Source organism: Aptenodytes forsteri, unplaced genomic scaffold (assembly GCF_000699145.1).
Source record: "Aptenodytes forsteri isolate BGI_AS27 unplaced genomic scaffold, ASM69914v1 Scaffold15, whole genome shotgun sequence".
In the NCBI taxonomy this organism is placed as follows: domain Eukaryota; kingdom Metazoa; phylum Chordata; class Aves; order Sphenisciformes; family Spheniscidae; genus Aptenodytes; species Aptenodytes forsteri.
In genome coordinates this window covers 8,493,690-8,508,435 of record NW_008795129.1, presented here as the reverse complement: position 1 = coordinate 8,508,435, position 14,746 = coordinate 8,493,690, and the positions used below count along the sequence as shown (strand labels likewise).

The following is a 14,746-nucleotide window of genomic DNA, read 5'->3' as shown; positions in this document are numbered from 1 at the left end:
TTAATTATTTTATTTCAATTATTAAACTGTTTTTATCCCAACCCATGAGTTTTCTCACTTCTACTCTTCCAATTCTCTCCCCCATCCCACCAGGGGAGGGGGAGTGAGCGAGCGGCTGTGTGGTGCTCAGTTGCCGACTGAGGTTAAACCACGACAACCTCTTACACTCTAAAGACTAAGACAAAAAAAACCCCAACACCAACAACTAAGTTGTATTTCTCTTTACATTGCCTAGAAAGCCGACTGAGGTTAAACCACGACAACCTCTTACACTCTAAAGACTAAGACAAAAAAAACCCCAACACCAACAACTAAGTTGTATTTCTCTTTACATTGCCTAGAAACTTCACATGTAGATAACCCATCTATTATTTTTGTTTTCCAGTAGAATCTGTTTCATCCTCTCAAAATGGCAAGTAGCCTAGTGAAAAGACTGAAGATGCAAGGGAGTGAGAACAGCCTGGGAAAAACAATTTTATTTTCACTAACAAGTAGAAAGAGGCGATAAAACTCGGAGGCATACAGCTTCTCCAAAAAGGGCTATCTTGTATTTTCATTTAAAATTAATGAACACAGGATGACAACAAAATTGCTGCTCTGTAAGCAAAGCACAGAAGACTCTGAACTTCATGGTAAAAGATGGGGAGGGAAGAGGGAGAAGAAGGGTTACAAAATCAAAGAGGTACAAAAATGGCTGCAAAGCCCATCTTGGCACCTGAATTCCAAAGCATCCTTTGGAATATGAACCTTCTCTCAGTGCACTCACAGATTGAACCCACACAAATGTGCATTTTATAGATGCAGTGGCATAAATTCTGTAATATACTGGATTGATTTTCAATGTTTTTCATCTAATTTTAAACACTGTACAGAAGTACAGGTATCTATTGCTGTGTGTGGTCTTTAATATTGTTCATTTTTTTAATAAACCGTAATAATTCTTTATCTGAAGGGCACCAGCATGGAGTTCTCATGCATGAAGTGGTATGTGGTTCAAAGAACATCAGAAAAAACAGGGAAACAAAAGTTTTGCCTTTTAAGAAAGTGCCATACTGTCATATAAATTCTCTGCACCTTAATAACAAAGCTGGAAAAACTGAGCAGAAAGACATCAGTAGTCAAATGTTTTGTTGGCACTGATTTTCCCCAAGTCAATAAATTACATAGAAATTTTCATTGAAAACTAAAAATTTGTACACCAGCAAAATATTTGCCTCTTTTAATCAGTCCACTAATTTTCAAATTGGTATTACAACGTAAACAATGTTTTCACACCTACTGGTTTCACTGGTAAAAAAAAAATCACAGGAGAAGATCAGGTTCTGCTATCATACTGTGTATGATGACAGTTGGCTAAGGCTGGATCAGGTTATGCTTGGCCTACTCTACAAATCTGCAGTGTGGTCTAAAGTACCATTATACCACTCACGCTTCAGGCAAACAAAAATTAATCAATTGTAAAAACCAAGAACTGTACTGAACAGTTCAGTGAAAACAGAATGTAAAATACATCTGTAAATGTAGAATTCATGATGGAAACCAGCTGATCCAAAGAGTGATGGTAATTGCTTTTGCTCTTTCAAAGGATATTTGATGTTTTACAGGGTATTCTAATTCTGAAAAGCGTGTGATGCAATTGAAAAATACTGCAAGTTTACGATTAAATGTCAACAGTATTTTGGCACCAATTTTGCACATGTGTGCTGCTGGCAGTAAAGAGTAAAAAAAATTCGACCTTATCTGCATGTTTGCTTTTTCATAGTTCATCTGCTACTTCACCAATCACCAAGTTATCCATGCTCACTTTTGCTACTGAAGTAGACTTTTACACAAATTTTCCCTCGCAGTCCAAACTTGACTCAGTAAGATATAAATCAGATTATACTTTTACAGAGTATTTCTGTAATGATATCAAGAAAAATAAGCAAAATAAAAGAAAGGAGGGGAGCCAGAACCACCTGTAGTATATCTAGGACAAAAGCTGTCCTCATTCGCTTTCATTTTTGCCAATCATTCTTCCACCAACTAGTGGAAAATGACAGAGGGTGACCAAGGCTAAGAAGAAACAATAAAATAAAAAGTAAATACAATTGAACAATCTAACTAAGCTAAAATATCAGGAACAGATTAAACTACATAGGAATATTAAAAATTCGGGTAGGTTCTTGAATAGTCAGCCTGCAGTATTAAGGAATGGAAAAGCATCATCAGCACACAGCATTTATTCTGCCTCATCATCTTTGTTAAATGAGTTCAACAAGATCCTAAATGAGCTATTTCTACAAGGTAGACCAAAACCAAGTAGAACAACTCCAAAATAGATGCTTTACAAGAGTATCAAATGGCTAACTTAATAAGAAATGACAGTTTTAAAAATGTGAAAGACCGTTTAATATCCATAAACAGTAAAATCCCCAAATTAAATATGGACTGCTTGTGTAATATGCATTGGCTGCAGCAACAACTAACATGTCCACAGTCACCTCTTTCAGAAAAAAAGAAATGTATGAAATTAGAAAACACTGTAGAAAAATACCATAGATATTTTAAATATTTTTATTTTCACAGGAAAGCCTCCATGCTGAAAAACAATGACAAAAGCGAACATATTAACATTACCAAGTGGAAGACAAGTTGGCCTAGAAATCTGAAAATGATCTGGAAGTAAAAACAAAAGAATAAAATGTATTCTGTTTAATGACCAGGTGTCAGACAGATTTCATTTCTTAGCAAATAGGAAACATTTCCAATCTGTTAAGCTACAAAACAAAGCAGAGAGACAGCAAATAAGAACCTTTCTAGGAAAATAAGACAACAAAGAGAAAAGAACATTTCTAGTCCAATGCATATCAAAGTAAAACTTAGATGCAGAGCACTCTCCCTTACCGCATTGCAAAACTGACAATAGAACTAAACTATCTGACAATACAGATGCTCATTTATCAGCCTCAAAGCTTGCAGACAAGATGCACTGAAGGTTCAAAGACAACCTTGACCTAAAAAAGTCTGATCTAGGGAAAATGTAAGGAGTAACAGACCCCTCACAAGCAAGAGCTGTCAGAGCACACTCTTCCAGTGTCTCTAAGTAGCCTCACACCAGAGGGTCACGTTGGCATTTCTCATTAAAAAGGAAGGAAAAGATTATATATCCTAACTACACAAAGAAAAGTGGGATCATGGGTCACAGGGTCCCATTTGCCTGCGGTGCCAGCAACTGTGGTGAGTGCAGGTGTGCAAGTGAGTGTGTAAGCACCAGTGAAGACCAAGCCAGATTAGCCATCAGCTAGGTGAAACTGCCTGGGAGCAAGGAGGGTGAGTGGGTCTCCACTGGCCAGCTCTGGGTGTGACAGTACCTGTGTATCTCTAAGGATGAGAGCACAGGAGGGTCTGCTATGGGACCAGGGGAGTCCCAGCCATCTCTGTGTGTGCGTATGTGTGTATGCATGCACGTATGCGAGTGAAACAGTCTGAACCAGCAACTGGAGTGAGGCTGTGGCCTCAAGCATTCATATGTCTTGGCGCTTCTTATGTTTTCTTTTGAGCTTCGGTCTTTGACAAGGTGCTCTGCTTATTTTTCAGACCTCAAGAGACCCCCTCCCATGAAACTGGTCCTTATCATTATCCAGTACTTAGGAAAACAGTGTTTTTTCTCAGAAGAAAAGTTCTAAATGAGATCTGAGCTACAATCTCTATGCAGAGGTCTTTAGATTAATTAGCTGGCTAGAAGATTTTGGCTAGTAGCAAAACAGTTACAGTTGTGAAAAGACAGATGAGTATGTATGTGCAAGTCTCAATCGATGCAATATATATATATTAAAAACGTCACAGAAAACTGATCTCCAACTTTACTTTGACACCACCTAGCAGGATACAGAATCATAGAATCACAGAACAGCCCAGGTTGGAAGGGACCATGAAAGATCATCTGGTCCAACCTTTCATGGGAAAGGTAGCCTAGATGAGATTACCTAGCACCCTGCCCAACCGCATTTTGAAAGCCTCCAGCGACGGGGACTCTACCATGTCACTGGGGAGGTTGTTCCAGTGAGTGATTGTTCTCACTGTAAAAAAATTTCTTTCTTATATCAAGATGAAGTATCATCATATAAAGTATCAATAACTATCATACGTAAGGTTGGCCAGCTGAGAAGCTTTTTACCCACCCTGCACCTCTCATAGCACCAGCACTGCAAAACAGAAGGCACGAGGGGCTAAAGATATCCAACTTCCAGCTTCTGGAAATGCAGAAAAAGAATCAAGGCAGGAAAAATCTGAAAGCACAGACTGCATTCCATTGGCGTGAATGGGATCAGCAGCCTATTTCTTACTTCCAAGAAAAAAAACTGCTTTGGCATCCTTCTGTACCAAACATGGGCATGGATAAATTAAAAATTGAGAAAAATCTCATTCTATTTTTTTTTTCTATTTTTTCTATTTTTTCTATTTTTTCTATTTTTTCTATTTTTTCTATTTTTTCTATTTTTTCTATTTTTTCTATTTTTTCTATTTTTTCTATTTTTTCTAAAAGTAAACTGGGGCAGAACAGTTTCCCACAAAAGATAGCAAACATATGGAAACTTGGCACAGTAGCGAAAGAAACAAAATCTGTAAGTATGCTCAAGGGAAAATCAGTTGGGGGGGCAGGGCGGAGATTGAGGGATATGAAACAGGTATAGGAAAATAAAATCACATTTATTCAAAAAAAAAAAAAAGAGGGAAGACATATCCAGCATTTTACTTTCTGTTAATTTTCATTTAATTTTTGCATTTTTCTGTTCCAATTTTCTTTAGAAGGCTTTCATCTTTTCTGCCTAATATTAGAGTTTAAGCCCAGTCCTTGCAAATATTTACCAGTTAATGTAATTCCTATACTATAAATAGTCTCAAAGAACTTTACATAGACACTGTTTGCAGGGCTGGGTTGTTACTATGTGCTAACAACACTAAGATGCATCTGAGTTCAGCAACATTCTTTGCAAAATCACAACAGAAAATTCACGTATTCTTTTTGACTAAGAGGTTCGTCAGTCAAAAACTTGGAAACGACAAAGGCTGTTCCAGTTAAGAAGAAAAACTGGTGCTGGAATTGGGCTGTTTCTCTTAAGAAATTCTATTTATTTACAAGGAACATACAAATCCTGTTTCCATAAACAGAAAAGAACAACCAGAAAAGACGCTGCTTTAGAACAGACGTTTCCAAAATTGTTTCTGCCAGCATTCAAGTACAAAACTCTCTCTTTATAGACTTTTTTTTTTTTAAACAGTAACATTCCCAGGGGTTTTTTAGGCTTCATCTAGTGCTTCTCTCCAGGCAAACCTCTCCAGCCTTCTCTCCTTAACCCCTCTGCATTTTCTGCCTTTCTTACACACAATGTACCTCTTCATAAAACACCATCTGACAGAAATGCTCCTATTCCCACAGAAGCACATTTTTGGGGCAGTGACAATGCTTGGATTCAAACTGCTGCTGCTTATTAAATAACTTGACAAGTTCTCACAACTCTCTTTCTAGGGAAGGGGTACTAACAGTCTGGTTTCACAATATATCCACAATCATAAGGCAATTTTTAAAAAAGGACATACTTTAAAACCAAGATGATTTACAATAATGAAACATACCTTATTCTCTTTGTATCTACTGAGATCTGCTATACAGTATTCTTTGAACAATTTATCATAATACTTCTTTGCAAGCCTCTTCTCCCTATAACAAAAGGTATTATTTTTTATTAAATATAGAACATGATATAATTCATTTTACATTGTAATGACATTAGCAAGACAAATACATGTTGTTTCAGCTGAAGAACACAAGTTGCAGAGCTAGAAATGCAACAGAAATACACTCATTGGGCTAAGGGGTAATTTCCATGAAACTGGAAAAATACATCTAAAATATATCTACAGCACAAATTAGACTATATTTTTTCAAACTAGGCTTCCTTCGGAGTTTTCAGAACAGTCATTTGGATCTCAGAGAATGCACAAATATTTCTTAGTTCTTTCTGTCATCAATTAATTTTGCCACTGAGCAACATTACAATAAGAAAGACCTCCTAAAGGTCTTTCATTTCTAAATGCGTTAAAGATCAAAGAATGATCACTGAGTATGCAAAGTAATTCTTAATTAGCAGGGGTCACCACAAATTTAGTACAAGTGATCTAAAAATAACATGTTCTATAATAGTTCCAGGTACCAATTCATGTCTGCTTCATCATCTTCGTTCCACAGGAATCTATGGTTTTCTCTAATAACATCAAGATCCGTCTTGTCATTTGCTCTAAAAAAGGACACATTTTTTTTAGTACAATGTAACACTAAAATGAAAAGTCAGTCAAATACTAATTTGGTAAACATCAGTATTTCACAGTTGTGACCTCCACCTCACCGCATAAAGGAATATATTGCTATGGAATAAAACTATCAAAAAATGTATTCCCTGGCATACCTCTTCCCAAATGAAAAATCCACAGTAGAAAGTGGTCACTGAAACTGTGGATGACTTGATCCTGTCTGAAAATACTTTTTATACTTTTTATTGAAGACAGTAACGTTAGAAGGCAGTTATAGATAGCTCTAAAGAAGGTTATAATTATTCTGGACAATGGATAGCAATTCTGCACATTTCAAAAGTATTTCAGATTGTTATTTTGAAGGTACTGCCAGATATTTCTCAATGTACCCTCAATTAATGCTCACCTGTCATCTTTCCTTTTACATAACAAAACAAGAATAATTCAGCTCATGGTAAGTTCTTCTATAAAAATAATGGTGCAAAATGAAACAAGGCAATTCTGTGTTTTGGATATTTAAAATGACTGTAGTTACTATTTGTGACCAAAAGAATTAGTAATTTGATCCCCAGCCACATCCCCCTCTCCCCCCAAAGCTCTTTAATGGCTTTACGTAACAGGGGAGCTTTGGGGGCATGAGGGGAAAGAGAGCTAACAATTCTTACCCAGAACGACGGAAATCCTCTATTTTGCCACCATAGTATAAGATGTAGTCATTCACAAACTTTTTATGTCTTTGATACTGAATAAAGCAATTAAGGATTGTTTCAGAACTTATCTTCTTTTATTTTACCATAGTTTAAAACTAAAAAAATAATAAAAACTTTTTATATACTTAACAGAAAGAAGTTTTTTTCTCAAAAACAGTTCAGTAATTTCCAGAAAAAAAGGAATTAATTAGCAATTCTACTTAATAACCTCTCATAAAAGCTACTTTCCAAATACAGGAATTCAAGGCAATTTCATCTCTAAAACCTCATCCAGCTGCCAGACCTTTATACAATTGTCTTCCTTTATCAAAGATGCTCTGTACGCATATACATAGAAACTGGGTTCAGTTTTTCAGCTGTAATTTAGACAACAGCTTCTTAGTACTGCAGTTTTGTTTAAAACAGGTTTGTATTGTCTTATTATAAAAATAGTCTGGCTACTAAAATGGAACAATTTATTACATTTTACCATCAACATACAAATAAAAGTTATCTGCTTTAGTTTGGAGATGAAAATCACAGGAAAATATATAATGCTGTTTTTAGAACACTTTGGCCTCAGAGATATGATTTGAAACACATTTTGTACCATAATTTGAGCAAAAATATGTACTTACTTATTCAGAAAATAAGCATCTTCACAAATAAAAACATTATACACGGCTACTTAAAAATATTTTCAGTTAACTTGTATGGTATTTCTGAAGCAGCAAATTAGGAAATACATCATCTCCTGGTACATATCCTGGCAACTACTGCATCAGTGTGAATAATTTGTATCAACCTACTATTTTGACATGCATTAGAATTTTATTGAGAAAACATTTTATTTTCCAGAGGCCCCCAAAAAGTTAATTTAACCGAAGCATGTGTCTTTTTTCTTCTTTCCACCACAAATGGAAGGAACAGAGAAACAAGCCCAGAAGGTTTAACTGGCACAATTAAACACATTTAACACAACATACTATTTTGTGCTGCCATTTGAGTTACTAGGCGTTAAAATTGTGTAACAGTAAAGGTTTTAAATAGGAACCACTCAAAAACATTAGCAGAAACTCATAAAAGTCTCTACACAATGCGGTTTGTAGCCATTCCAGAATATACGGGCTTTTCTGTGGCTAATGACAGTCTACAAGGTCAGTGGGACTGATTAAGATATGTCCCCTTTACAGGCATACGATGGTTTATGTAGTGCCTGGCAAAACTCTAAGCAGGTTAGGAGAAGTTACTTTCTGTTTACTGGAGTTTCCAGATTTAAATAAGTCTTTCCATATTTAACTAGTCTTTACTTTCCTATTTATTAACTGTTACTGATGAAGAACAGCTATTTAAACAAACAAGGAACTGATGGTATTTCAGATACACTCAGTCAAACATGTAATGACTGCCCCAGGTGAAAACTAAATAAAAGGAGAAAGGTTGTAACCTAAATAAGGTAGTAGTTATAAAAATAGTTTAAAATTACGCATGAAATATGATTAAGAGATTAAAAAAACCCCTAAAATAAAACTGCACATGATAATAAACAGGCTTACAATAGAGCATCTGTAGAAGATATTACTGGAGATAAGGCTGTTTTGAATAAACTTTTGAATTAACTAATGCATTCTTAAATTTCCAGTAGAAATGTATTTGTCCACAGATAAGAGCAGCCTTATATAAAATTATGTTCTGTATAAATTCAACTGAAAGAGTGAAGTGTCTTTGTGCCAGTCTAAATAAAATTCACTGTATAATAATTTTGTCCCAAACAGGACAAATGTGTGTATAGGAAGAATCTGGAAAAGCCTCTATTGAGTAGAGGCATTCTCAGAGACATCTCAGCCACAAAAAGAAGCTAATTTGAAGATACTGAGTCGTTCTGGTCCTGCACTGTCAACTGCTGTGAAACTGTGAAATCCCAGTATTTCACCATAATGGATAACCTGTGCTCCATCTTCTCACTTGAAGAAAAATTAAATAGAAGGATACGGCATCCATCGCTATCAAGTGAAATCTTCTTTTTCTTGCTTCTTCCCTGTTAATGACAAATATGTTTGAGTGAAAGCTATCTTTACGTTAAGGGTAAAATGCCTCACAAAAACAATAGATAAAAGATACCTATCCCATTCTTCAGCTGCGAATTGTCTGTGAACCACACTGCCTTGTTTTGCTTTTTGGAATGGCTTTATCAGAAGGCCATCTTCCTTTATACTAAAGGTAGGGCCGAAAAAGGAAGAAAAGTTAGTCGAGAACTTTTCATAAGCAATAAAATTTCCATATGCCAAACATTGCACTAACTTGAGTAACAAGAACTGTTATATTGCTAGTTTCTACATGAATAAAACCCAACTTCAGAACCAACATCAGCTTAGACTTTACTTCATTTGCAGAACAAAATCAGAAAGGCATTTGCTTACAGTTAGCATTTAAAGAAAATTGCTTAAAACAGCAATTTGTAATATTTATTACCAATGTTATCACTACAGAACCACAATGAAAAAACCCTGAAGATTCCTCAGTTTCACTCCTCATTTAAAGCCCTCTATAAATCTCAGCTACACAGCCAAGTAGGAACAGGAAGGACGGTATGTTCACTGAATAACAGTGACTGCTAGTAACCCTATCCCATCCTTTCATGCTAATGTCTGAACACCTCATTAAACAGCTCTGCCTCTCTTAGTGTAATCACAAGAATTGCTAATTTAAAACTTAAGTACCGTGTTGTGAACCACAGTTGTCAGTGAGCTGCTAAAAATACTTTCAGAATTCAACAAAGTAATAAAAGGTTAAATATAAAGTGATGCACTTTAGCTAGTAAAAGGTATATTTAGTTAGTTTCATTCCTCAATAGAGGTGAAGAAAAGATTTTTCCATAATTATCAGCTGGCAGAAAGAATGGAAGTCAGAAACCTGTAGAAAGCAAGCCAGGGAATTTATATTTCAAGCTATGGAATATAGGACTCTAGAAACTAAGGGTATCATTTGCTCAAAAGGATATGTAGGCACAAAATTCCCATAAGGAGACTCCATAAAACAGCAATATGGAGAAAACTTAAGACTACTATTTTCCTTAAAGTGAAAATAAATATCATCATAGAGCAAGAAAAGGATATACACACACACAGTGAACCCACATAAGAACCCTACTGGGAATCAGCAGTAGCATGCCAAAACAAGGGTAATGATGATATTTTTCAAAGGCTCCTGATGGTTAGTTAATATTCCACCTAGAAAGTGGAATGGTATGATGTGTAACGGCCTTTTAAAGAAAACAAAAACTGAACAAAACCAGTCACTCTTTTAATGGAGAACAGCTATATTTATAAAATAAATGGAACGGCACAATGCCTGCTATTATTCCAACGATTAAAACATGAAATTTTTTTCCCAGAATGCAGTCAGACACTACAAAACCCATTCTTTCAATTTTACTACAAAGGAAAATATGTAAGAGTCCTAGGAAAGTTTCCAGAAAGCCTTCTTAAATAAAGTCCAATAAGAGAGCAAGGGAGAGGCAGGAAAAGGTAAGAAAAATATATGCATAATGGAGGCAAAATGTTCAGTACAGTGCAGAAAGTGTCAAAGGACTATGGTGCCAAAGCAAATAAATGTATAAATAAATAAAAATCTTAATAATGTAATGAGATCAGACTACAAAATTCAAGGTCACTAATTGTATGAACCACTGAAAGAATTGGCAAAGGTGATCTCAAATAAGAGATGTGTAGTTACATTTCAAGGGTTGAGTACAACACAATTCACCAATTCCCAGGTCTCTTCACAAATTAAATAATAAGCAAGTAGCATCAGTTCTTCACTTCCTCCGAGCAGGTGTTTTATATCTACAAAGCCTACTGCCACTTGGCCTTTTTTGCCTTGCTCTCTTAGCAGTTCCACGCGTCCTGATGGATTACAGTGAAGTGAACAGCACAGCCAAACCCCAGCAGTTGATACTAATGCTCGGAAAAATGAAACACTCTGCTCCGAGAACTGAGGGGCATATAGACACCAGATGGACATGGCAGAACAGATCTTAATCAGCTGCCCCTGGGAGACGACATGCTTTGGCAAGGTTGACATGAGGAGACGCAGGAATCGGAGAGATTGATTTTTCAAAAACCATTTCAGCACCAGACTTTACATACCACAGCATAATCTTCTATACACAATAATAGGCCATTTGCACAAAATACATAATGCAAAGTGTTAATTCTGTACTACATTACCTTTTAGTCTTTTGCACAGACTTCTCTCCATTCTCCTCATCACTAAAATCAGAATCATAGCCTCCATGGCCATGTGCCTGAAAATGACAGACAACACAGTCAATATACCTGTTACATACATGCTAATGTAATATGGACACAGCATAACTAGAAATCAGTACTGTCCATCATGCATAAATAAAAGAGAGAAAGACAGAGAGCAAGCGAGCGAGTGCAAATTCTCATACATGTCTAAACCAAACCAAATTCAACAGACAATGCAGAGTATATTCCAAATAACACAGGGCAAAGAAAGACATCATCAGTCTGCCGGAAGATCACTTTATAAATAATTTATATGCAGATGTCCCCATATTTAATCTTCACATAGATGCAGATAACCAAAAGTATGACAAACACCTTTGGTCTTTACTTTCAAACAATTTCCCTTATATAAGAAAATGGTGAGTATTTTCCCCAGGAGCTACTCTTTCAGAGGACTGGAAGACAGCAACTGATGAGCCCACATTATAAACAAAGATGAAAACAAGTTTCTTAGGCTGTGGTACAGCATTTTAGATCATTAGATCTTACATTGGTAGCTGGAAAGCTAATTGAAATTATAAGTAAAATACAAAATAACAATATGCCTGCAAAAATGTACCATCTAATCAGCACAACATTCCTACCATGAAATAAAATCTTTTTTTCCACACACTTTGGGTCTACAATGTCAAATTAATGCATATAAGAAAACCAAAATATCCCATATCTTAATGCCATCAAACGATTGAGCACTGACTGATGCCCAGATCTATCACCTCCATTTTTCAAGGCACAGTTACATGTCCAATTCTTTCAGCAGAAGTAATGGCTTAAGTAGATCCCATCTCCTTTCCCTCACTGCTACTCTGGTACCTTCCTTCCAGTTGCTCAGTTATAGCTGTGAAACTACATATGAATCAGATCAAACAACTCACCCAAGTTACAAAGGATCCTATCCAAAAAAGATTATTTTAACCCAGATAAGTTTCCTGACAGTTCATCCAGAGCCCCCCAGCCAGCTACACCAGCTGGAGGGGTAGCACAGGAAGAAAACAGCCAGAGCTGGGAACTGCGTAAACTGGCTCCGACACCAAAAAAGCATTTACACAACTGGAACATTTACACAACTGAGTTAAAAACAAGAGGGATGGTTATTACACATCTGCATGGGGAAAGGTTCAACACATAGTTCCCAAGTATCTTGGTAATTCAGACTGTGGATGAGAAAAGAAACTGCCAACAATAGCAAAAGTAATGTTTCCCAGATGAACACTGAGAGCTTCCTTCACACTCGAAAGGGGAGAAAGTCCAAGCCAACACAATGTGCATGAAAGTCAACATGCGACAGATGAAGAGAAAAGCTCGAATAAAAGGAGATTTTCCCAAAGTGGTTGCCCTTGGTTGATGAGCGCCAGGAAAGAAGTAGACATACTCAGTAATCAGCTCCCAGCTGATTCCAGGAATGACTCAGAAAAAAAAAAAGATGCAAGAAAAGCTGCTCCAACAGAGTCATACTGTAGGGCTCTCAGAAGTTGATGACTGCCTTTTGGAAAGCTGTGACCGTGAATGTAAGGGCAGGCATGGCTAAGGACTAGGTCCTGAGAGGCTGCTCTTCCAACAGGAAAACTCTTCACAACTTCAGCCATTCCTCTGAATCACTTCAATCACTCAAAGATAAATTCAGAGTGAAAAAGAATACAACCCACGACTGATGCCCTGACACTTCTAGGTCACTCCCTCTTCAAGGGCAACAGCAGGACGGGCAGGTACTGTACCGAAGTTGGGTTTGACATCAGCAGCTCCAGCAGTGCTGGATGGTACTCTTGGAGACTGGGACTGAACAATTACTGGCCTGATGCCTTAGGATGATACCAAGATGACCTGACTTTTAGGTAAAACATAAAAATGAACTTCATCAAAGAATCTCATCCATAAATGAATCCTTCCGTTTTGGAAGGACAGTGTAAACAGACACCTGCTTAATGTTGTGAAATTTCAAGACTGATTTCTCCCCTTCTCCACAAAAAAAGCCAAACAACAATCCCAGATAAGGAAAATGTATTTAATATTTAACTGTAGTGAAAGAGGGGCAGATACCAAAGCTTTGTGCCCAAGCTAGTAGATTTTAAAAGAGGCATATGTACACATGGACATGCAAAATTGTCAAGAAAATTTAAAATAACTACTTTCACTATTTGATAAACCCTTTAATCTAATCTTCACTTTGATGGAATTTGTACAGAAACTCAGAATGCTTTTAGTAAATTAGTAAGGTAAATACCAAACATTTTATCAAAACATGAACCTGACAGCTACATAACTCAAATGGTACAGTGTGTTTTGTCTGTTGCACCAACTCTGAACTTTTTTTCCCCCAAACAACAAAACAAACTGAAACCACAAAACTAAAACAAGTACCAATATCCTTTGGGATACATTTAAATCACTGACATTTAAGTAATCCCAACATCTTGGATTACATAATAGTGAAGTAATTGCAGACAGAACCAAGCCCACTAATTTAGGGCTCCTAAAAAATGGCAACTTAAACACAGTAAATGTACGAACACTGTATGCGACTGACGGCAGATAAAGGTATCAACTGTTGATGTCAATACAGGACACTGTGGACTCCCCAGCACTGCATCTACAGGAGGTACGTGCATCCAGAAAAGGCACCTCCTCTAACCCTCTCCACTGGGGTAAATGCATACTAGTGAAACGGACACATCATAGTTCTTGTTGACTCCTGATCACAACATACAGCTCAACAGAAAAAGACAATTTAAAAAAAAAAAAAAAAAAGGCAAAACAGTCCTACACACAAAATCCCAACCCGTGGCCCCTGACCTCAGCCCTAATCTTGCTACTCCCCTCACAAGCGTCACTCCCTTCCTTCCCTTTATCTGCCCAGCACACAGGTCTGTGCTCAGCTCTGCTCACAGCCCGGATGTGGCCCAAAACAGACCCGAATGCTCATTTTGGTACAAACAAACTACTCTGGAAAGGTCTGAAGGGAGCACGGGATCTAGAACGGGGCTTGAGGAGCCGTCCTGGCTGGATAAAGGGTGCCGTGCGGGGGGTCTGCACGCTTCACTGCAAAACGCTCCTCCCACCTTGATGCTGTCTTTGGGGCTCTGCAACCCCCACTTGGGGGGAAAAACCTGAGAGTAAGTACAATTAGCTGCAAACCTACTCTTCCTTGTCAAACCAATTACGAGGAGTATGTGCATATACTGTACAGTGAACACCCCTTACAAAGAGAAAAGACACCCGCAAAATACTGCCCATTTATTAAAGCTCTAAAACTATAAAAGGACACGCGGGAGTAAAAGGTAGGCAACCGCAGACCACGACAGCGAGGATTAGAGCTTTGTGGGGCTCCACCGAGAAAAATCACACCGCACACCGGCCCCTGTGGGTCCGACACGACTTCCGAAGCCGTTCTCACGCCCCAGCCGCCCGAGAGCCGCCCAGCCCTGCCCCGGCCCGCTGCGCGGCCCGCCAGAC

The 14,746-nt window shown here is 37.4% G+C and overlaps 1 protein-coding gene across 1 annotated transcript in view; it reads right to left on the bottom strand.

Annotated features, from left to right (window-relative positions):
* The window catches only part of LOC103897843 (protein FRA10AC1), a 45,239-nt gene that overhangs the window by 12,696 nt on the left and 17,797 nt on the right, over positions 1-14,746 (bottom strand). Inside the window, exons 4-9 of the mRNA XM_009278020.2 lie at positions 11,213-11,289; positions 9,105-9,197; positions 8,976-9,021; positions 6,960-7,036; positions 6,198-6,281; positions 5,620-5,704 (exon numbers count right to left, since the gene is read on the bottom strand). Of these exons, the coding sequence (XP_009276295.1) occupies positions 5,620-5,704; positions 6,198-6,281; positions 6,960-7,036; positions 8,976-9,021; positions 9,105-9,197; positions 11,213-11,289 (462 nt within the window). The remainder of the gene's footprint in view (positions 1-5,619; positions 5,705-6,197; positions 6,282-6,959; positions 7,037-8,975; positions 9,022-9,104; positions 9,198-11,212; positions 11,290-14,746) is intronic.